This window comes from Aureobasidium melanogenum (assembly GCF_000721775.1).
Source record: "Aureobasidium melanogenum CBS 110374 unplaced genomic scaffold scaffold_7, whole genome shotgun sequence".
Classification (NCBI taxonomy): Eukaryota; Fungi; Ascomycota; class Dothideomycetes; order Dothideales; family Saccotheciaceae; genus Aureobasidium; species Aureobasidium melanogenum.
Window position 1 is genome coordinate 611304 of NW_024470059.1, and position 20556 is coordinate 631859.

Below are 20556 nucleotides of genomic sequence, written 5' to 3' on the forward strand. Positions count from 1 at the left end.
CTCTCCAATTCCCATGCAACCCTCGTGTCCAGCACATCAGTCTGCGCACTCGCGTCCTTCTCCTCCTCCAATGGACCATCGCGCCCTCTCAAATGACTCGCGCCGCAACGATCATCCCCCACCTCCCACTCCGCACTACGACCAGCCCTCCGCCGCACAACAGAGCGAAGCCTTCCAACAGGCTCTCAACACCATCGAAGTTCAAGGCTCTTCCGACGAAGACGCCTACTCAGATTCCGGCTATGAGGAGAGTCTAAACTCTGCCTTCTCGTCTTCGACTTCCATGTCCTCCTCTGTGCGCCATTGGGATTTTGAAAATGGTCGTCGCTATCACGCATATCGTCAAGGTCACTATCTTCTACCCAACGACGATGCAGAACAGGAGCGCGAAGACATCAAACATGCCACCGTCTTGACTGTCTGCGGTGGCAAGCTGCACTTTGCGCCCATTCCCGAAAACCGTCCAGACACTCGCATTCTCGATATAGGCACAGGGACCGGCATCTGGTGCGTCGAAATGGGTGATCAATATCCTTCTGCTCAAATTACTGGCGTAGACCTAAGTCCCATACAACCAGATTGGGTGCCTCCGAATGTTAATTTCATGGTCGACGATATAGCAAGCGAGTGGCTGTATCCTGAAAACCACTTCGACATGATCCATGCCAGACACATGGGTGTCGCTATCAAAGACTGGGATCATGTCCTCAACTCAGCATACACACATCTCAAACCAGGTGCATGGCTCGAGTTTTGTGAATTTGATTACTGGCCGAGCTGTGATGATGGGACCATGACTGAGGATAATCTCCACTACGGATGGCATGTCCTTGTGACCGAAGGTATGAAGAAAAACGACGTCGACTTGCACGCCGCTTTGTCTTTGAAGAGAAGGATAGACCACGCCGGCTTCGAAAACGTAACTGAGAGGATCATGAAAGTTCCTCTGGGTCACTGGCCCAAGAATCCCCTTCTCAAGAAAGTCGGCAGCTACATGCATGCTGTCCTTTACGACGGCCTTCAAGGTAAACAATTATTCCCTCGATTCACTATTTCTGAATTCTAACAAACATTTAATAGGCATCTGCATGGGTCCCCTAACAAGAGGTTTGGGTTGGTCAAGGGAGCAAGTTGAGCTCTATTTACCTGGAGTACGAAAGGACCTAAACAATATGAGTGTGCACACTTATTACAGTCTGCACGTAATCACGGCCCAGAAGCCATACCATTGATGAAAGCGGCTGCTAGATGTATCGCCGCTCATACACTTGTATTCTCGCTTTCCTTTTGCTTTTTGACACAGCGGTCCACTGTGACTTCGCTGAACTACACCTCTATGAGATAGCATTATACCCCAATACATTTTTGTGATTAATACTTCTTGGTGTGCCGTCCGTTCTCCCCTTGTCCGCCTCGTGAATCACACGCACGCGGGGTGCTCGTTCGTGTTCTGCACAAATCATTCATCGATCGATCTTGCCAATTTATCTCATCCAGACAGCTGCATCTCGCATGCGGCATGCCTCGGGAGTTGAGTCTCCGATATCGAATTGTCCTTGCATGCACAAAATGTTTCGGCAGACAGACACTCTTGCAACCGAATATCTTCACAACCACACATGTTTAGTCGGTCGTCAAGTTTGCATATTTTTGCAACAAAAAGTAGGGAGTTGAAACTTGGAACGCTTCGACCTTCTGCTCAACATGTTGGGCGCAAAAATGCATGGCCTGGGCAAACAAGAGACAGCCCAAAAGTTGATCACTCGCCCTTGAACTGGTTCAATCGGCTTCCTTCTTTCCCATTAGGCCCTTTGGTTTTAATCGAACCATACCACTGGTAGCATATCCTTGTCAGGATTTGGTAATGGCCCCGCTTGTCTCCGTGCTTGATCCTACCAAATCCGAGGGATAATACGGCTTGGAGCACACACTGGAGTCTGGTTGTAAGAATACCTTGCACGACGAACTCATGATCTAAACATAACACATGGAATGGCAGGCAAGGGAGAGATCAACTGAGGGGAAATGGCCATGCTGCAAGTCAAGACCCTGGCAGAAAACGGCGAAACTCTTTGCACTGTCCAACTTCTCTGGCAAGCTAGTCGTATTCCCACGGCTAGTTTCACTCAGCTCACCACTGTCCTGGTAAACAACCCTGTGTCGATAACTCGCTTTGAGGTCTTCTGACCAAGAAACATAGAGCAGTTTAGGGTTGCCGAACAATCATAAGCATCGATTGGGTGCTCTTTCTTGACCATTGTACTTCATTCATGGCTCAGAGGCCTCCCAGTCCGACCAAAATCCAGACTACAAAGATCTGGATCAGAACGAACGTGCCTGCAAATGATTGACAGGACCTCCAAAGGCCTGAGACTTTCCATTTTCCGCACTCAAGACCGTTGTTACCAGCTGTACATCCTCCCTTCAGCTCCCAGTACCACGAAATCAGTCTTTCGATCTAATGCACATTTGTCTCAATTCTTTCGGCCGTACGGCGCCTTACCTCACCTAGGCAGGAAATCCCGAAGACGATGTCTTCGTACGACCATTTTAGATCGGCTTGTCAAGTGTGGTACGCGGACTGCAACTGCTGCTTCGATTGGCTCGGTTGGTGAGATGGGCTCATGCAGACATGCATACGTTTTCCGAGCTACAAGATCTGGCGGTAGGGTCCCGGGGTAGGTACACATGGTCTCTCTTCCAAAGAAGACGCTCGTTGGCAATGGCCTGATTTGATCTGCATACCAGCATGCTTGATCTTCCTATTGAGCACATCCTTTTTCGACATTTAAGAGAGAACGGTGGCTAATTGACAGCTCGAGGGCTTCCACACATACACGCATCCACCAGAAACATGTTCAAGATGCACGCTTAGTTATACCGGACTGTTTTGCATTGGAGCAGCTACCTATTTGACCGGCTTTTCTCGTGGGGATATCCATCTCAGGCTCCATTGACGAAAATATATTGTCGGCTAGGATTGTACCTAGCTCTCTCCCCATTGTCTTCGAGCCAATTACTCCCCATGTCCTGTAAGTACTGTGCCGCCTGGTCTTCAGTGTCTCCAGATATCGACACGGGTGGGCGATACGGCTCTGTAGTCGTAGTCTTTGACGCCGTTTCCTGCTGGTGTCCACTGGCTGTCCTCGATGGAAGACCTACGTGCAGGGCGGGCAGTATCACTACCAGGCTCCAGCTTGTAGCCACTGATAGGCTCGTCCAAGGTCTTGTAGGCTTTAATAAGACCTCCGGTCATCTCCTCGAGTATGTCACTGTAGCCTTCACGACGAGCCACATCGCATTTTGCTCCAGACGAGCTTGCTTCGAAATGAGCAACAAGAGGACTGAGCTTGGGGAAGTCCTTCAGACATACTGGGCATAGATTGCGCTGTGCAGCATGCGACTCGCGCATATGATTGCCGACTTCCTGAGGGTTGTCGAAACGTCTTTTGCAGCTGTCAAAGGGACACTGGTAGTTGGGAGCGTTATCGTTGGTAATGTCTGGGCAGTAAAAGTAGTCAGGTTGGAAGTCGCTGTGGGAAGGATCCCAAAAGTGTGAGATGAAGATGTTGTTTCTGTCGTCTTCTTCCTTGTTGCGCTGATGAGAAGCATTGATGGCATCCCAGTTGGCAATAGCTTTGGCCTTGTAACGCCCGAAAAGCTTCTGGGGAACATTAGGAATGGACCATGGTTGGACTGGTGTAGCGGGGGCAGTGCTATCAACATCGCCAGTGTCTGTGAATGCGGCGCTGCTACAAACACTGATAGTGTCCTCACTGATACTCTCAGCGGAAACAAAGGATGAGTGGCTGTTTGTGGAGCTGATTGAGATGCTCTCTAATGAGTTGCTCAATTGACTGACATCAGTGCTGAGGGTCTGTGGCCATTCGTCTTCGGATTGGCTTCCATTTGAAGACAATTGGGGGCTCAAAGGTGGCTGGCCACTGAATTGGCTGCGGTCGCTTTGACTGAGCAGCTCGATGCTGACACCACCACTCATGTCATCAAATTCTCTGGGCAGTGGCTGTCCGGGCGTGTGAGGAAGGCCCCTCATGTTTCTCTTGAAGCTTTCGGGATCATCCAAGATCAATTTGATCATGCGCTTGTGTTCACGCTCCTGTCTAAGAGCCAAAGGCCTGAAGTATGCACAGAAACCTCCCTCGATGTGGCTGATGAGTTGACTGGCGCGGCCGAAGATAGAGCCACATCCTTCGCGATGGTCATTGCCTTTTTCGTCTCGAACAATGAGATGGCCTTTGCAGACAATATGTTGATCAGCTTGGTGCATCTGTTGTGGTGGGCTTAAGTCAGCGTTGTTGATTCTATGAAGTGTCTGCACCAACGTACCTTTTTGCGATGAATTTCTCTACCAGATAGACTCTCAAAATCCACACCACAGAACTCACAAACGATGTGATTCAGCTTCTTTGGTTTTTCAAACCTGCGCTCACCGACGATCCATGGCAGCATAGTCTCGACTTTGTGTGCAAGAAGCTCGTCCCAGGTCTTGCCATGGAAATCACACTTCACAAAGCCCCTCTGAATTCTCTCGTAGCCAGGATCCTTGCCACAGTAGTATGGATGACGTTTCTTGTCCTTGAGGTGGGCCCTCATCTCGCGTTCAGTGTCGAAAGAGTGGAAGCAATCATCATAGCTGCACTTGAAGGCTTTGAGTGGCGTCAACTGTACTGCCATGTTTGTTGGAGGTGGTGTTGAGAAGTTGGTCTCGCTGTCGATGTTCAGCGACAGGATCAAGTTTGTTCGAGGAACAAGGTGTAGGTAGGTCAAGGATCAGAGGAGGTGAAGGGTGAGGGAACAAAATGAGAGAGGCGGAGGTGGGCCAATTGAAGATCAAAGCGTTGGGAGCCAGTAGTGAAAGACGGAAGGCCAAAGCTGCACAAGGTAAGGATATCGGATATGAGAGAAGTTGACAAGAGTGATGTGTGGAAAGTCGTGTTGAGGGAAAGAGCCCTGGAGGAAATAGAGGCGGTCACAGGCAGCTCCGTGACCGTATTGGCGCCGTGAGGAAGTGACGAACGACTGACAGGCAGCCAAATCAAGGAATCGTTTGTAGGTAGTGAGAGAAATCGACTAATCAGGGTGAGATACAATGGGGAATAGTGACGAGAAATTGTTTTGCTTGTGACTTTGACTTATTTGCTTGGAGAAAGAGAGACGCTTATCTATCAGATTGGTGAAAACTGATTATTGGTCCAAAGAAGACACCCAAATTGTAGTGAAGGTGGTTAGGATTGCTTGCAAGCAGAACTATAGGCGACGATATGCGCTTCCTTGCCTTTGTGTCGTTGGTTTGCGCACATCAAGGAGGTAACAAGATCAAACAGAGTCTGTTCAGACACCAAAACATCCAAAGCGAGTCTTACGCTTCTTATTCGTTCCAGCTGATGCCTTTTTCACCGTGATCTTTGCCGAGTCTCTCTTGCGTCCATTGTAATGAGCCATCTCCTGCTCCTGTTTCTTCTGTATGATCTGCTGACGAATCCTTTCCTGCCTTTCACGGACGCTCAAGGGGCGGTCGTCCCTGAGGTTGTAGCGACTGCCAGTAAGCATGTTGCCGCTGGGACTTCTGATTTGCAGATTGTCGAGCTGTGCGGGATCAATGAGTTCCGAGTAGCGGCGGATGAGAGGTCTTGCCGGTGTTGGATGTGTGATGCCAGATTCGATTTCATCATCGGTCATTGCTTCGTTGGCGCAGCGGGAAGTCTGTTGAGACTCGCATGCAGAGAGATCATGGAAGCCAGGGCTGCGAGGTAAGCTCATCTGGGTGAAAGTGTCATCATCCATGTTGAAGGACGTGACAGACTTGCTCGAATAGCAAGCTGCTGTCTTTGAGATAAGATTGCCCATGGTGTGTGCTCTAGATCAGTATCGCCGAGTCTTGATTCTTTGATATAAGCTGTACCTTTCTGTTGCTGATGTGCCGGGATGACTGCTAAGTCATGTCAAGGAGGTGGATACACACTAACGAGGTTTGGTGGAGAGCGCATAGGTTTTTACAGTCGTGTTGCGCGAGTGAGGATGTGTTGTTGCACTTTCGACAACACACTCCTCGAACTTCCCGCGTCTTCCACAACACGATGACCCGCTGCATCGGAAACTCTCGACGGTCAATGCTTTCCTGTTCACATGATTGAATGTAGGACGCGGAATATTAGGATGGATGATATCGTTCAATTCGTATCTAGAGGAATATTGATCTAGAATCTCGAGTAAGGTAGCCTAAAGTGCGTGGATTAGCGATGGTCATCGCCAGAAGATGTAGCATGTTCCAAACTTACCACTTTCCTCTGAGGGTAATAACAGCCCAGTCGCCCTTCTCATCGGTTTCCTTCTCGACCTTGGTGCTGAAGCTAATGGCACTCATGATACCATCACCGAACTTCTCGTTCAGAATGGCCTTGTATGCATATCCGTAGTTCTGGACAATTTCGTAGAGTCTGTAGACCAGAGGCTCCCTTGGTGGCATCTCCATCTGGCGTCCGCGGTCTGGGTAGCCAGAGAGCTGTGACTCGAGCAACGACTCATCAAGCTCGAGAACCTTGGCTAAGTTCTTGACATCCTCTGGGGAAGCTCTGGCTTGTCCATAGAAGAGTGCTGCAACAGCGACTTCCTCACGTCCAAGAGCTTTGGCAATGGTTTCGAAAGAGAGGTTCTTGTTCTTCTTGGCTTCAAAGAGAGTAGGCGATGAAGACGGCAGGCGAGGTACAATCGAGGTCTGGGTATACTGTGTCAATAGTAATCTACACAAGCATCGAGATACTAGTCATACGTCGAGAGTAGCAATGGGGTGACCTGAAGAAGTTCCAGAGGCCGACATCTTGGTCTTGGTTGAAGCTGTAGCTTTGGTACGGAGAGAGTGCTGGGCTAGAATTATGGAGGGACGAAGGAAGGCTGAAGCGCGAGGGGTTGCACGGGATGCAAGTCTGGCTGATAGCGGGAGCATGGTGGGTTAAGTACTTGGCCTGCGGTAGATAGTCCAATGGTTCAACATCCGAGGTCGTTCTGGAACTGGAAGCTCAGCTTTTTGAAGCTCAACGGACTTGTCTCGGCCATCTTGCTGCGTCACTGTGACTTCCACCTTGATTTGGAACCCTCAATCGTTGGTGTCATTAGTGCGGGGCAGATACGCCCCTCCTTGTGCTTCTCCGGCAGACACGCAGCTCTACTTTCACTGAGGAGATATGATAAGTGTGTGAAGGATAGTCACCATCTGTAGGTACCTGTGAAACTCTCTCAATATAGCTAGCTGGTTGTATCCAGAGATCTATAGATCGAATTCTAAGAAACCTGCCGTCTTGCTCTACTGACTTGTGCTCCTCGCAGCAGGGCCATGCTTATCAGCCTTACGTATCAAGCTTCTGCTAAATCCGTTATCACCGGGGTAAAGCTAGTCAACCGACGGAACTCAAATCCAATATCAGTCCTGGGAGTTCTACAGAAATATACTAGTTCTTTCGTTAGCTATCACTCTGCTCAATTTTCGCGTCTGTACCGGCGTCTGTACCGGCGTCTGTTGTTACAGGTTTGATACGTGAGCTTCAAACAACTTCCCTCTTTGAGGACATTGTCTGAACACTATGACGCAGTGCTCAGCCACTTTTGACTACCTTGTGCTTGATCGAGACGTGCCTTCGACATGAAAACGAAGATGGCAAGCGCTGTTGACTTTGCAAGACGGCAAATGTAATTTGTAGACGATGGCTATCGAGGCTCAACAATACGAGCAAAAGTATGCAATGGCCATACAGGGGATTCCTCGCATAAGATGTTTAGCGTGCAGGCCGCAGACTGTTCGTTTTCGCCTTGGTAACAGTCCCCATTGGTTGAATACCCTGGTTATGCAAGAAGATGGTCATGCAGACTAACCATTTAACGTGGGAACACCCTGTAAAGGCGGTGTAAGTGACGACGTGCATGTTCTTGGCGAGCTCGTCGCGTTTCAGGAGCTGTAGTTAATATCTGACGTGACCTCCCACAACCTCGACCAAGGCCAGATAACGACACAATGGCCTTCCTCTTCGACAAAGTGCACAAAGCAGTGCATGAGATTGGCAACGATCTCAAAGACAAGTTCTCCGAGCATGGACAGACTCAAAGCGCAGGCGCAAACGAGCAATCTGGTCAAAGCAATTACAATGATCCGCATAGCACGCATCGCTTCCAGAGCTTTGCACCACACAGGATTGGAAATGAAGTCAAGTGGTATGTCGACGGCGCTGGATATATGCATGCTGTAAGCATGGCACTCGAAAGAGCTCGCGATTCAATCTGGATCATGGACTGGTGGTTATCGCCAGAGCTGTACCTAAGACGTCCTCCTGCTCAGAACGAACAGTACCGTGTTGATCGCATGCTGCAAGCTGCAGCTGAAAGAGGAGTTCAAGTATGTGTCGCCAGCCGATGCCTTTGACTGGCTCATTTTCCCTCCGAGATCCATCCTCTAGTTTTTTGAAACTATCCTTATTTACGATTGCTTGATTTCTCCACTTACAATGTCTACGAACCTGCGTACGCCAAGTGCTAACATATCTAGGTCAACATACTCATCTACAAGGAAGTCACTCAAGCCTTAACTCGTAAGTGTCTGAATCCTATTTTACCAGATTTCTTACAATCACTTCTTCCACGCTCGGTCGACCGCGTTTCTTCGGCTCTGATCCGATTTGGAATGGACGTGACTTTCAAATCTTTAGAAATTCTCGAGGAGACGAATCCACTAATCGACCCCCCTATCACAGTCTCTTCGGCGCATACTAAGCATGCTCTTGAACAACTGCACCCCAATATTCGTGTATTCCGTCATCCTGATCATCTTCCGGACACACAGGTCCTGACTTCGTCGTTCTTGTCGTCTATACAAGGAATGAAGGCCACCGCAGCCAATCTGGCCAAATTACCTGGCGATGCCATCAAGTCTGTCTATGGTATGAACGAAGACACTGTTCTCTTTTGGGCCCATCACGAGAAGGCATGCCTTATCGACAGCCATATAGCGTTTATGGGAGGCTTGGATTTGTGCTATGGTCGTTGGGATACCAACCAGCACTCAATTGCCGACGCCCACCCCAGTGATCTCAACCAAATCATCTTCCCGGGGCAGGACTATAACAATGCACGAATCTTAGACTTCAGTGACGTCGCCCATTGGGATCAAAATAGGCTTGATCGTCGCTACAACTCTCGAATGGGCTGGTCCGATTTGTCCATCTCTCTCACAGGACCTGTTGTGGAAGACCTCCGTAGACACTTCGCCGAGCGTTGGAACTTCATTTACAACGAGAAGTACAGGTCTAAGAACGATAATAATAGATATGGCCCTCTACATGTCCCAGAGTCAAGAACAGGAGTTGTTCATCATGAGTACCCCTCCGCACCCGGAGCTCCACTTCCTGAGCACATGCGTGAACGTATGATGGAACGCTGGGAAGAAGGTCGCGAACGCATGGAAGGTTTCAGGGAACAAGTGAGACACCACTTCCCTTACAGCGGACACCCACCACCTCCACCTCCTGGAATGCCTTGCCAAATCATGAGATCCTGCTCAAAATGGTCACACGGCACCAAGACTGAGCACTCAATCCAAAATGCTTATATTGAGGTGATCCTAAACAGTCACCATTTCATCTATATCGAGAACCAGTTCTTCATTACAGCCACTGGTGATTCGCAACGCCCTATCAAGAATCAGATTGGCGCTGCTATAGTCGAACGTATAGTTCGTGCTGCGCGCGAGAGAGAGCCTTATCATGTCATTGTCATCATGCCTGCCATCCCTGCCTTTGCTGGTGACTTGAAAAGCGACGAAGCACTGGGCACGAGAGAAATCATGGAGCTCCAATACGACAGCATCAACAGAGGCGGCCACAGCATCATGGAAAGCATTGCAAGAGAAGGCATTGACCCCATGCAATACATCCGTTTCTACAACCTTAGAAACTACGACCGCATCAACTCGAGTGGAGCCATGCGCGAGGCAGAACAGCAAAGTGGTGTTAGCTACGATGATGCGAGACAAGACTACGACCAGCGATACGGTGGAAGCGAAGGGTACGCCCAGGAGGGTGCTTACAACAATCAGTATCAACAGTATGATGGAGGAGCCTACGAGCAAGGCGGACAGTACAACCGCTTCCAGCGTTACCAGCAGGCTACCCAAAACTTGAGTAACCATTCAGGCCTCGGTAGCGGACGCTGGGACTCGGTCGCAGAGTGCTACATGCTCAATGGCGAGGATATTCGTAATGTACCTTGGGAAGATGGCACGACTGACGAGATGGACGCATTCGTGTCTGAGCTGCTCTACGTACACAGCAAACTCTTGATCGCTGACGATCGGGTCGTCATTTGCGGTTCAGCCAACCTGAACGACCGCAGCCAGTTGGGTGACCACGACAGCGAGATCGCAATTTGCATCGAAGACCCCCGCGAGATCGACTCTTACATGGCTGGTCGTCCTTGGAGGGCAACCGAGTTTGCTGCCAGTCTTCGTCGACAACTCTTCCGCAAACACCTCGGACTGCTGCCAGCCCAAGATTTCACCAGACCCGATCGCAATTTCGAGCCTATCGGTGTACCCAACACATACGACTGGGGAAGTCGTGAGGATGAGGCTGTGATTGATCCATTGAGCTTGGACTTCTTGTCCTTGTGGAACACCACTGCTCGCACCAACACCGAGGCGTTCGAGCGTGTCTTCCATCCCGTACCTTCTGACAAGGTTCACAACTGGAAACAGTATGATGAATACTTCTCGAGATTCTTCCCTACCGGTAAGGACGCCAAGGAAGAACGGGGCAAGGATGCAGAGAAGCCCAGCCAGTGGAAGCTTGGACACGTTGTAGCAGAGGAATTTCCTGATGGCGTGGCAGAGGTCAAGGACGTGTTGAGCATGATTCGTGGTACGCTGGTCGAGATGCCACTGCTCTTCCTGAAAGACGAGGACATTGCAAAGGAGGGTCTCACACTCAATGCCATGACGGAGGAGATTTACACCTGAGGGGAAAGCTAGCATAGCAGGCAAAAGGAGAATCAAAGAGATCATCTTGTTGACAAGCAGCATCGTAGACGGTGAGCAAATAGTGAACGTTAACGAGGGCACAGATTGGATTGTCTCCATAATCGAGACAGAAATTAGATATAAGGTACGTACAAGGTCGGCTACGTCTATTTCTTCGACACTTGCTGAATCAGCCTCTCGACCTCTGTGGCTGTCTGACCTGTGGCCTTCTCACGAAGAGACTCGAGCAATCTCAGATTGCGAGCCTTAGCCGCTTCTTCGGCTGCGCGTACTATTAATCCACACTTGGTCCAAAGCTCTACACGTTCTTCTACCGTCAGGCTCGTACACTTAGGTATGAACAGAGATGCCAGTTTCGGATTCCCAGCAGACAGGATTTCATTGATGAACGGCTGACGCATGATTAGTGTTGTGCATTGATAACAAAAGACGAACCTTCAGACTTACCTCCCAGCCAATAGGGCTCTTGCGAGTTTTTGACAACTCCTCCAGCTCGCGCCAGTCACGACGCGAGACAAGCGCACGTAGGCGAATCCACCAATACACCTTGTCGGAAACTTTGAACTCGGACTGGATCTTCTGACTTCTCTTCACGTTGCCTAATCGAATGAGCTTGTATATCGTTTCATTGATGCTGAGGCCGCTGAAGTCTTCGTCGAGATCCCGCTTGAACGTGTCCTGGAGTTTGAGCAGCTTCTGCTCTTCCTCAATCGCTCGTACTTGTATTGATTGGTCTTTTGACTCTTGAAGAATCTTTGACGCCATCTTGAGTTTGTCGTTGCGAGCGTTCACGTCTGCGACATTGAGTGAATCCGATAGTAGAAGATTCGAGCTGTCAAGTCTTCGGTCGTCCTGGTAGAATAGATCTTTGAGCAGTTCCTGGTCTTGATCCCAAGCAGAAGCTTCCACAAGGGCAGTCGCGACCGGTCGGCCATTGATCGTGCGAAAGAACGTAGCGAGTGGCAGCTTCTTTTTCAGATGTAGCAACACATGATACACCAAATCAGTATCTCCACTCTCGATTGCCTTGTCTAAGGCAAGTGAATCCTCCTCTACGTTCAGCAAAAGTGGTACTTGCTTGCCGGCTCGTGGTTCGTGTTCGAGCAACTCTGTTGCGAGCTTGCCACGGCCTTCTTCGTATGCTGTTTGTGCAATCTCTTCGAATGAAATACCTCGTTTGCCTCGTAGTCTTTCTACAATCTCGGCACAGATATCATTCTCATCACTTGTGGAGCTACGCACTTTTTGGCGTGCCCAATGTACATAAATCTTGTCAAGAGGCAAATCAAGATGCTCAGAAATCTTGATCGCCAAGAGGTACTCCTTACGGTTGACCAGCCTCTGGACCAAGTTCGCGGGAGTCAAACGGGTATATTGATCGAAACTGAGAGGCAGGCCAACCTCGAAGAAGCGAACAGCATTGAGTACACGTAATGTCTCGCACATGTCGACAAATTCGTCGCTGTTGTATAAATCAAGCACTGATTTGCCAAATGAGGCGGCCTTCAAAAGTTGTTTTTGCCAATGTACGCTGAACTCGTGGCCAGCTGCTCTGATACAGGTGTCAACAGCTTCGTCCAGATTTGGTCGAATGAGTTGGATGTTCTCGTCGGCCTTGGGGGATTTCCTGTCGAGCTGCTCTGCTGCATCGAGTAAGACTGAGGCAGGTGAGGTAGAGCCCAGCCTGAAGGTGTCTTCGGAAACGTCTGGCACTTTCTGAATGAACTCGCAGACATCGTTTGTGAAGATGCGGATGCCATCAATGTCGGGGGACAGATGGACCCAAGAGTCATAGTAGTGTTTCGAAGCAGCACCGTTTGGGCCGACCAGATGCACTTCGTCCTCCCAGGCCAGAACAACAGCATTGTTACCACACCATTGCAGATCTTTGGGAGGGGTTTTAACGCGCGAGTCGTACTCGGTAAGACGGTTCTCGAAGTCGCTGCTGATGACCCAGACCTTGCCATCCTGGGTGTAGAGAGCGATGAACTTGGCGTTGGGGGCGACTGAAACGAGTTTGAAGGGGCCGTTCTGTAGTTTGCGATCCTGAGCCTCGGAGGCATCAACTATGACAATAGTATCGTCAATGGCCAGGATGGCTTCGACAGAGCGAGACAAAGTAAAGGCGGGAGGGATGACGGCCCATGACAAGATTTCGCCTTCTGGCGGAGTAGCAAGGAGGGTAGGACGAGGCTCATCGTAGCGCGAGACGCAGACGAGCTGATTGTTGCCTAGAAGAGCAACGAAGCCTGAGGACCAGAAGCGGCACGAGACGACACCATGCTCGTCGGCACCGTGTCCCAGGCTGAAGGGGATGAAGTCGCTGCTGAGGGCATTGTATATCCTGACAGTTCCGTCGTTTGTGACGACAATCAATCTCTCGTCTTCGGACCAGCCGCAGCCCTGGATTGCGCCCTTGTCCCAGTTGATGCGGTGGATCAGTTTACCCGAGCAAGTGTAGAGGTCAATGGATGGGCGAGCAGCTTGGGTACTGCGGTAAGCGTATAATTTGGAGTCGTCGCGGTAGACTGCTATCTATGTGGCACCGTCAGTGCAGTCATGGCGGAGGTCGTGGTCTTGTGTACGTACGGCACCAGCGAGTGGAGCGCCGACTAGCACATGGTTCTCGAGTTCCAGCTCCGGGTCGAAGACGGACGTGTACAGCTGCGTCTTGCGGTAGAAGCGATCGCCGACTCTCTCCCAGTCCGCCGTGGCCTTCGACATTTCAGCAGCAGTTCATGTCTGCACTTTGGCCTTGTCGCTGTCGCTTGCGCATCGAGCCCATTGCGTAGCCGCTGGTCTGTGCGCCGGTAATTGCTTCCCCAGGAAGCCTCACCCGCCATACACAATCACCATCGTCCTTTTCCATGTCTTCGGCTCTGATTTCACACCAAGTACCGACTAGACCAGATCCTGTTTGGATTCACGTCTTTCTCGAGGGCTCCGTCCTTCGACATGGATTCAACTGCTGCCAAAATCCAGGCTTTGGGAGATCTAGAATTGGCCGTCTTGCTCTGTCTGGTAGCCCAGCAACACTGTATAATATCCACTCAGAATATCTTAATCGACAGCCTGGCACATGAACTTCAGCTAGTTTGTCTACACTCGCTCGAATCTTCACTCTTCTGAACTGACAAACCCAAGATTGCTACTAACATCTTTGGTCTCTCGTGTGCCTTGGTCAACTGTTCACCCACGACTACTCTTGACGACTTCAAAGAGTCTATCCTGGTTGATGTTCCAGATACATCTGATGACCATGTACTGTCTTCTACCCATCTATCACTCCCCTCATTCAACCACGCCACTTCTAGGCACACCTTTTTTCGTAATCAGTCTGGCACGAGCAATGAACTTGACGAGCGGAAAATTGCCGACATTATCATCGCAAAAGATCTAAACATGGCAGGCAGTAACGTCCAGACTCAGGCTTTAGAGGTATCCACGTATCCCTGTTCATGGCCATCATCTTGTCTCACCATTCTGCTAGCTCATGCGTACCAAAAGACTGTTCAGTCACACCGCTATGCACGGTACCTCCAAGCACTTCCTCTTCCTCGCTCTACAGGCATCAGAGTCCAAGTCCAAGCTCGCTTTTCATCTTGTAGGTATAATTCTGAGCCCACAACACTACCCAGTCGCTGAACAACCATTTACAGAACGACATGTTTGCCATCTCACATCACCATACCGAAGACGATGGCTTCCCAAACCTTGAAGAACAGGAGTTCAAGGATCCATCACAGTTGGATGATGCTGCATCCATCTCGTCAATCGTCAAGCATCCTTTTCCCAACCAAGAGACCCTTCCCGACTCTCCCACAATCACGCCCGACGAGATCCAGAACTTGCGTTCTGCTGTCACAAGTGTTCGCGTAAGCGCTGAAGTGGCTGCCTACCTCCACAATATTGTCATCTTCATGCGTCTGAATCGCTTCGTGGCAGGAGGCATCTCTGCCTATGCTACTCGACATTTCCGAGCCATTGTCCATGCTCTTGCACCTTTGCACAACCTCAGATACGTTCCACCCTCATTGGTCGCGTTGGCAGCAAGGAAGGTTTATGCTCATCGCTTGATCTTAGCTACTCCAAACACCGAAAGGAGCATGCAATGGGGAAGCGACTATCGTGCGGTCGAACAAGTCTTAAAGGGTGTCACCGTCGAGGATGCCATTGAGTCAGTTCTCTCGAGTGTTGAAGCGCCGCTCTGATCAGATTCATATTTCATGTCCCTGGGCTACATTGCTGCAGTCTGGGATTTCTGGATCTTCGGATCGGATATCCTACCATGCAATGACGCATCGCGTGGCACTGTCCATGACACAAAGTCCCAAGATCTAGTGGTGCCCAAACATCTGAGCATCCGCGTTCCACTCTCTCAAAAGAACGCCGGTCTCTATCCTCAAATCCTCAACGATATCATCCATCTTGATGTCAGCCTTGTCCCAACCGAACGGCTCTTCCAACTGGTACGCAATAGCTTCAATACCATACAGGGTGAAGGTGATGAGGGACACCATCACGATGGTCCACCACTGCAGACTTTCAACGAAAGCGAATGGCAGCACGCCTCCATAAAGAGCCAGTACCTGTCTGGTGTGGATGAGATAGGCAACTGGGATGGGTGTCAGGCGAATCGTTTCCATGGCTCCGAACGCTGCCACCAACGTATTGAGCTGTACAGACAGCTGTGACGCTTGCGGACTGTGGAACCATCCCCGATCGTGAGCGCGCTTGATGTATGCTTCAATTGACATGGTGAGTTGGATTGGAAGGCCGAGACCCTCAAACTCATAGGTCTGAGACATTGTTGGACCAAGAAGTTCTCTCAGCTCCGGCTTCAGAGATCCAGAGCCGCTGTCTTCAAGATCCGGTGCTCCTATACTGTGCTCCCACTCCCATCGAAGCGTGTTCTTTACAGCATAGATGATTGCTAGTAAAGCATGTACAGCAGCTTCGGTTTCTGCTCGCTCAGCTGGCGTTGGCTCCGGGCCTTTCGAATTGTAATTACAAGTCAAGAAGGACCGAGTCAAGTTGCGGATGTTTGTGCAAATGGTTGTGAGTTCTTGCTGTCCGCTCCAGAATCGAGAGTATGAGCTTTGGTTACGGAACACAAGTAGCAAGCCTACAACAATAGACAGAGAAGATGTGATGCTGCCGGGAAGATGTGGCGTGTAGGGTGTGAAATCGTCAACGTAAACAATCAATGCCGCGAATATGGCATGAAGAATCACTGGCAGCAAGATGTCGCTGTGAATTGAACCACTGATGAATCTCAAGACAAGTGGCATTCGACGGGGCTTCTTCCTTGCTCTGTTCATGAGCGGCCTCATTGCATGGGAGTGAGGGTGAGATCGCATTGTGTGTGTGGCGGACAATATTGACTTGGTGATGAAAGACGAAGGAAATGTGCCGGGTGTGGTTCCTGTCTTTTGAGTTTGTTCTAAATCGAAAAAAGGAGAAAGCTGAAACGTTCTTCAAGATGCGGTGAGGTGGCTGGCTCTGTCAGGGTTGTCCCCACGACGATCAATTAAGAACTTGTTATTGCTCTAGCCACTACACCGTATAGACAAGAAGGTCATGTGAGAGTTAGAAATGTCAGCGGCTATCTATGTGTTCCGGAATATCACACTCAAAACGAAAAGATCGTGTGCTTCTCTGTTAAAAAGTAATTAGATGACAGGATATTCCCGCGATGCCATCAAGTCCCTCTATGGTACGAACGAAGATCATGTTCGTTTTTGGGCCCAACATAGAAGAAATATCTTTTGAAAAACATATAGCTTTCATAATAGACTTGGATTTGTTCTATGGTCGATGGGATGCCAACCAGCGCTCGATTGCCAACGCCCGTCCAATTACTCTCAACCAAATCATCTACTTCACATACATGACCGTGATTCTGAGCCATAGATCCTGATTGGAATTTTTACTAGTTCGTGTTACACTACAAAGATATACTCGATTCCGATCCACTGGTTTTAGGTGAAATTGATCAAATCACCATGATTGCGAGCTTCCACTGTCCGACGAGACTTGAGCGAGCTCGATGATTTTTAGAACATCAGCAGCATCATCTCCACTAACAGGTACCTCGCCCTCACCCTTCAATGCCTTTGCGAGGATGCGGTAATACTCGACGTAGGTAGGTGGAGGCTCGATGGAGTGAACGGTCTCACGGTTGAGCTTTCCATCGGCAGCAGCCATGATGAGTGTGCCGTGAGAAGATGACGCCTCAACACCAAAGTTAGAACTACTCAGTTTGACACCGGCGAGAAGCTGAGGCTCTTGAACGTCCAAGTTATATTTCTTGAACGAGCCTTTAGTTCCGCGGACCCAGAATCTCAGCTGGTCTTGTTCTGGGCTGATGGCAGAGCTTTTGACGGTGACGAGCATCTCATCCTCGGGAGTTCCATATTTGAGCAGTACCGTGCATGCATCTGGCGCACAATCACCGGTCTTAAGTCCTTTTCGTTGCACTTGGACGAAGCCTGTGACGGATTTTGGCGCACCGAAAAGATGGTATACCTGATCGAGCAAATGGCTTCCCAGGTCGTAGAGCGCGCCACTAGCCGGAGTAGCTAGAGTTTTCCATGTGGTACGACTGGGAAGATCTGGACGGAAGCGGTCGAAGTGTGTCTCGAATTCAGCAATCTCGCCCAGTCTGCCGGATGCGAGTACTTGCTTCAGGGTAACAAAGTCTTGGTCCCATCGTCTATTTTGGTAGACTGCTAGCAAGCGGTTCCTATCCTTGGCCAGCTTGGTCAATTCTCTGGCCTCCTGAGATGTTGGGACGAATGGTTTTTCGACAACAACGTGCTTGTTGCTCTCGATTGCCTTCTTCGTAAATTCGTAGTGTGTTTCCGGGATACTGGTGACAATGATCAGATCGACGGCCTTGTCAGCGAACATGTCGTCGGCATTGCGAAACAGCTTGATTTCTGGATGGTCGGCTGAGGCATCGTCGCCTGACTTTGGACTACGTTGCACAACAGCATACAGGTTGTAGTCTGGGAGAGCCTGAACGAATGGGATGTGGAAGACTTTTGCACTCAAGCCATAGCCGATCACACCCACGTTGATCTTCTTGTCTGCAGACATGATGACTGAGTATTTGAGATTGACGGAAGGAGTCTGGAGCGATGCAATGGCAACAAAAGCGGGCTTATGATTTCTTATGGTAGATGCAGGAACAGCTGTTATGAGTGGCACAGAGAATCTCACCAAGGGCGACAGTAGCCCTATGCTTTGTCACAGTAGATAGTTGAGTCACAAGACCGAGTGTTGCAAGGTAGGTGGTTACGCGCTTTGTCAAAGCCGCGCATTAGGGCACGAACAGGGCTCTGATCGGGATACCTTCCGTTCTGAGCGATGACGACCTTGCCTCTGTACTCGACTTGCATGTGAAGACTTAACAAATACTAAGTCGACAACAACACCCTCATATTCTTTCTCTCCGCCGTCGACGTGCGCGCAAGCAACATGTCGTCGGCCCCGACCGCCTACAAAAAGCGCAATGGAACTCTGTCAGTCAGCGCAGACCGCACTTCGTTGTTCTGGACTCCTTCTGAACCGCCGTCCTCTCCACCCTCAGTAACCATCGCCATCAAGGATATCACAAGTCACTATCTTCTTGTCCCTTCGCATCTGTCCGTCAAGGCTGACCCTGCGACACAGATCTCCAGCAGACCCCAGCAGGCAATCCAAAGGTCGCCCTGAAAGTCGTCGTCCAGCCACCAGCAGCTGCCGCGCCAGAAAACCATGTCTTCTCCTTCACCTCTGCCGCAGCACGATCCGAACAAGAAGCAATTACCGACATCTTACGGAACGCCATCGCCGCCATAAAAGCCGCCGAGCCACCCAAACCTGCACCAACACCCGCAACAGCACAAGATACATCTGCTCCTTCAGCAGCCATGGCCATGGCCCAGGCTGTTTCCTCCACAGTCAAGACCAACGAGAGCTGGTACGACGACGCCCATCTCATTATCGATATCGAGCTACAGAGATCACTACTGGAAGCGAACCCGGCGTTGCGACAACGATTCAATGAGAGTCTGAGGGACAGACCAGAAACCATAACCATCACCCAGTTTTCCACACAGTTCTGGTCTACACGCTTACACCTTCTACGCGCGCATGCCATTGAGAAGGCTCAGAATCAAGGCGATTACAATGTATTGCCCGAAATCAAATTCACACGAGTCGCGGCCGAGAAGGAAGGCGAAGCGGATTCTTTGACGCTCCGTCTGGCAGGTCCTCAGATCAAGCTGATATTCAAGCAATATCCCATTGTCAGACAAGCTTACAACGAGAACGTTCCTCCGACCGATAGCAACACATTTTGGTCTCGATTCTTCATGAGCAGGCTGTTAAAAAAGTTGAAAGGCGAGAAAATCACAGACGCAGATCCACCAGATCCAATGTTTGACAAGTATCTGAGTTATCAAGAAAAAGGACCTTCGAACATTGGCCATATTCCGCACTTCATTGATCTCGAAGGCAATGAGCAGAACCACAGTCAACGTCAAGGAAACAGACCGGACGAAACCATGAGGCCCGAAAAAGTGCCGATATTGAGGATCCTCAACAACTTGTCTGAAAAGATGATGGCTCAAGTAGCACCAACAGACGGAGAAGCTCATGCACCTATCGGTATGAGTGAGGATGCATTTAATGAACTACGACTTCGAGATCTTCAGACCGAGGCAGGAGACAATCGTGTCGTGCTGAACATCAAAGATCAGCAACGGTTGCTTGGAGGCAAACAACAGAATGGACTCTCGACAGAAGCACAGCTCTATGCCAAGCAATCACCCGAAAAGGTGCTTGAGCTATTGCACTCAGAGATGGCTTCTGCCGACAATATCAACCTCAGCAAGGTTGTTGGTATCCAGTCTGACAGCGAGGACTCGGACGATGAGACTCGATCAAGCAAGAAAGCACGAATAGGAAGCAAAGCAGCACTTACGCAATCAAGCCGAGAAATGCTGGCATCTATCAGCAGACGTAGGTTGGCAGCATCGGCCGATGTGTCATCAAGGAGAGGTCTATCAGAGTCAACGTTTGATACGCTGAGTCTTACACACAATACGACGGTGGAGTTTCTTCACTACTTTTGGACGCTCTTCTTGTCTGGCGATGGATCAAGGAGTAACGAGGTGGCGAAGCTTGTAGAGACTCTGGATCGATCAGTGGACCGCATCAAGATGGTAGCAGAACAAGCAGAAAAGGAAAAGTCACAAGAAGCGGAAAATCTTCAGAAGCAGATATCAACACTGAACCCCAGATCAACAAAGCGACGACGGATTGAGATGGAGTTGGAAAGACTAGGCGGAGGAAAACAGGCGGTGGAGGAAATGGTTCAGCCTACGATCAAAGCACTGGCTGAGGCTACGGCACAATACCGCAAGGCATTCGAGGAACAGAGTGCACAAGCGGTGGGCTGAGGCAGAATTGAAAGGTCAAGGTATAGCGGTTAGCTGATAGGCAAATCCAATGCAAGACAAGGAAACACT

General features: G+C 49.9%; 10 protein-coding genes across 10 annotated transcripts; 4 read left to right on the plus strand and 6 right to left on the minus strand.

Annotated features, from left to right (window-relative positions):
• Positions 1–70: 70 nt before the first annotated feature.
• Positions 71–1232, plus strand: M437DRAFT_45807 (S-adenosyl-L-methionine-dependent methyltransferase; the record flags this gene model as incomplete). The annotated part of the gene is made up of 2 exons (XM_041021147.1): positions 71–1025; positions 1081–1232. 2 exons carry the CDS (start codon positions 71–73, stop codon positions 1230–1232), a joined length of 1107 nt encoding a protein of 368 aa, XP_040880947.1.
• Positions 1233–3055: 1823 nt separating this feature from the next.
• Positions 3056–4695, minus strand: M437DRAFT_74486 (uncharacterized protein; the record flags this gene model as incomplete). Its single annotated transcript, XM_041026247.1, has 2 exons — positions 3056–4288; positions 4348–4695. The coding sequence occupies 2 exons, from the start codon at positions 4693–4695 to the stop codon at positions 3056–3058; spliced, it is 1581 nt and encodes a 526-aa protein (XP_040880948.1).
• A 657-nt stretch (positions 4696–5352) lies between these two features.
• Positions 5353–5868, minus strand: M437DRAFT_83626 (uncharacterized protein; the record flags this gene model as incomplete). The annotated part of the gene is made up of 1 exon (XM_041027968.1): positions 5353–5868. The coding sequence occupies one exon, from the start codon at positions 5866–5868 to the stop codon at positions 5353–5355; it is 516 nt and encodes a 171-aa protein (XP_040880949.1).
• A 350-nt stretch (positions 5869–6218) lies between these two features.
• On the minus strand, positions 6219–6838 carry M437DRAFT_74488 (cyanate hydratase; the record flags this gene model as incomplete). Its single annotated transcript, XM_041026248.1, has 3 exons — positions 6219–6240; positions 6300–6736; positions 6791–6838. The coding sequence occupies 3 exons, from the start codon at positions 6836–6838 to the stop codon at positions 6219–6221; spliced, it is 507 nt and encodes a 168-aa protein (XP_040880950.1).
• A 1188-nt stretch (positions 6839–8026) lies between these two features.
• M437DRAFT_45666 (phospholipase D/nuclease) lies at positions 8027–11017 on the plus strand (the record flags this gene model as incomplete). Its single annotated transcript, XM_041021123.1, has 2 exons — positions 8027–8404; positions 8555–11017. The coding sequence occupies 2 exons, from the start codon at positions 8027–8029 to the stop codon at positions 11015–11017; spliced, it is 2841 nt and encodes a 946-aa protein (XP_040880951.1).
• A 167-nt stretch (positions 11018–11184) lies between these two features.
• Positions 11185–13762, minus strand: M437DRAFT_83629 (vacuolar protein sorting-associated protein 16; the record flags this gene model as incomplete). The annotated part of the gene is made up of 3 exons (XM_041027969.1): positions 11185–11430; positions 11486–13573; positions 13628–13762. 3 exons carry the CDS (start codon positions 13760–13762, stop codon positions 11185–11187), a joined length of 2469 nt encoding a protein of 822 aa, XP_040880952.1.
• Positions 13763–13993: 231 nt separating this feature from the next.
• Positions 13994–15249, plus strand: M437DRAFT_46242 (uncharacterized protein; the record flags this gene model as incomplete). Its single annotated transcript, XM_041021232.1, has 4 exons — positions 13994–14131; positions 14183–14476; positions 14529–14642; positions 14698–15249. 4 exons carry the CDS (start codon positions 13994–13996, stop codon positions 15247–15249), a joined length of 1098 nt encoding a protein of 365 aa, XP_040880953.1.
• Positions 15250–15375: 126 nt separating this feature from the next.
• On the minus strand, positions 15376–16371 carry M437DRAFT_83631 (UPF0187-domain-containing protein; the record flags this gene model as incomplete). Its single annotated transcript, XM_041027970.1, has 1 exon — positions 15376–16371. The coding sequence occupies one exon, from the start codon at positions 16369–16371 to the stop codon at positions 15376–15378; it is 996 nt and encodes a 331-aa protein (XP_040880954.1).
• Positions 16372–17038: 667 nt separating this feature from the next.
• Positions 17039–18139, minus strand: M437DRAFT_46136 (NAD(P)-binding protein; the record flags this gene model as incomplete). The annotated part of the gene is made up of 1 exon (XM_041021214.1): positions 17039–18139. The coding sequence occupies one exon, from the start codon at positions 18137–18139 to the stop codon at positions 17039–17041; it is 1101 nt and encodes a 366-aa protein (XP_040880955.1).
• Positions 18140–18520: 381 nt separating this feature from the next.
• M437DRAFT_83633 (uncharacterized protein) lies at positions 18521–20487 on the plus strand (the record flags this gene model as incomplete). The annotated part of the gene is made up of 2 exons (XM_041027971.1): positions 18521–18659; positions 18716–20487. The coding sequence occupies 2 exons, from the start codon at positions 18521–18523 to the stop codon at positions 20485–20487; spliced, it is 1911 nt and encodes a 636-aa protein (XP_040880956.1).
• Between the last annotated feature and the right edge of the window lie 69 nt (positions 20488–20556).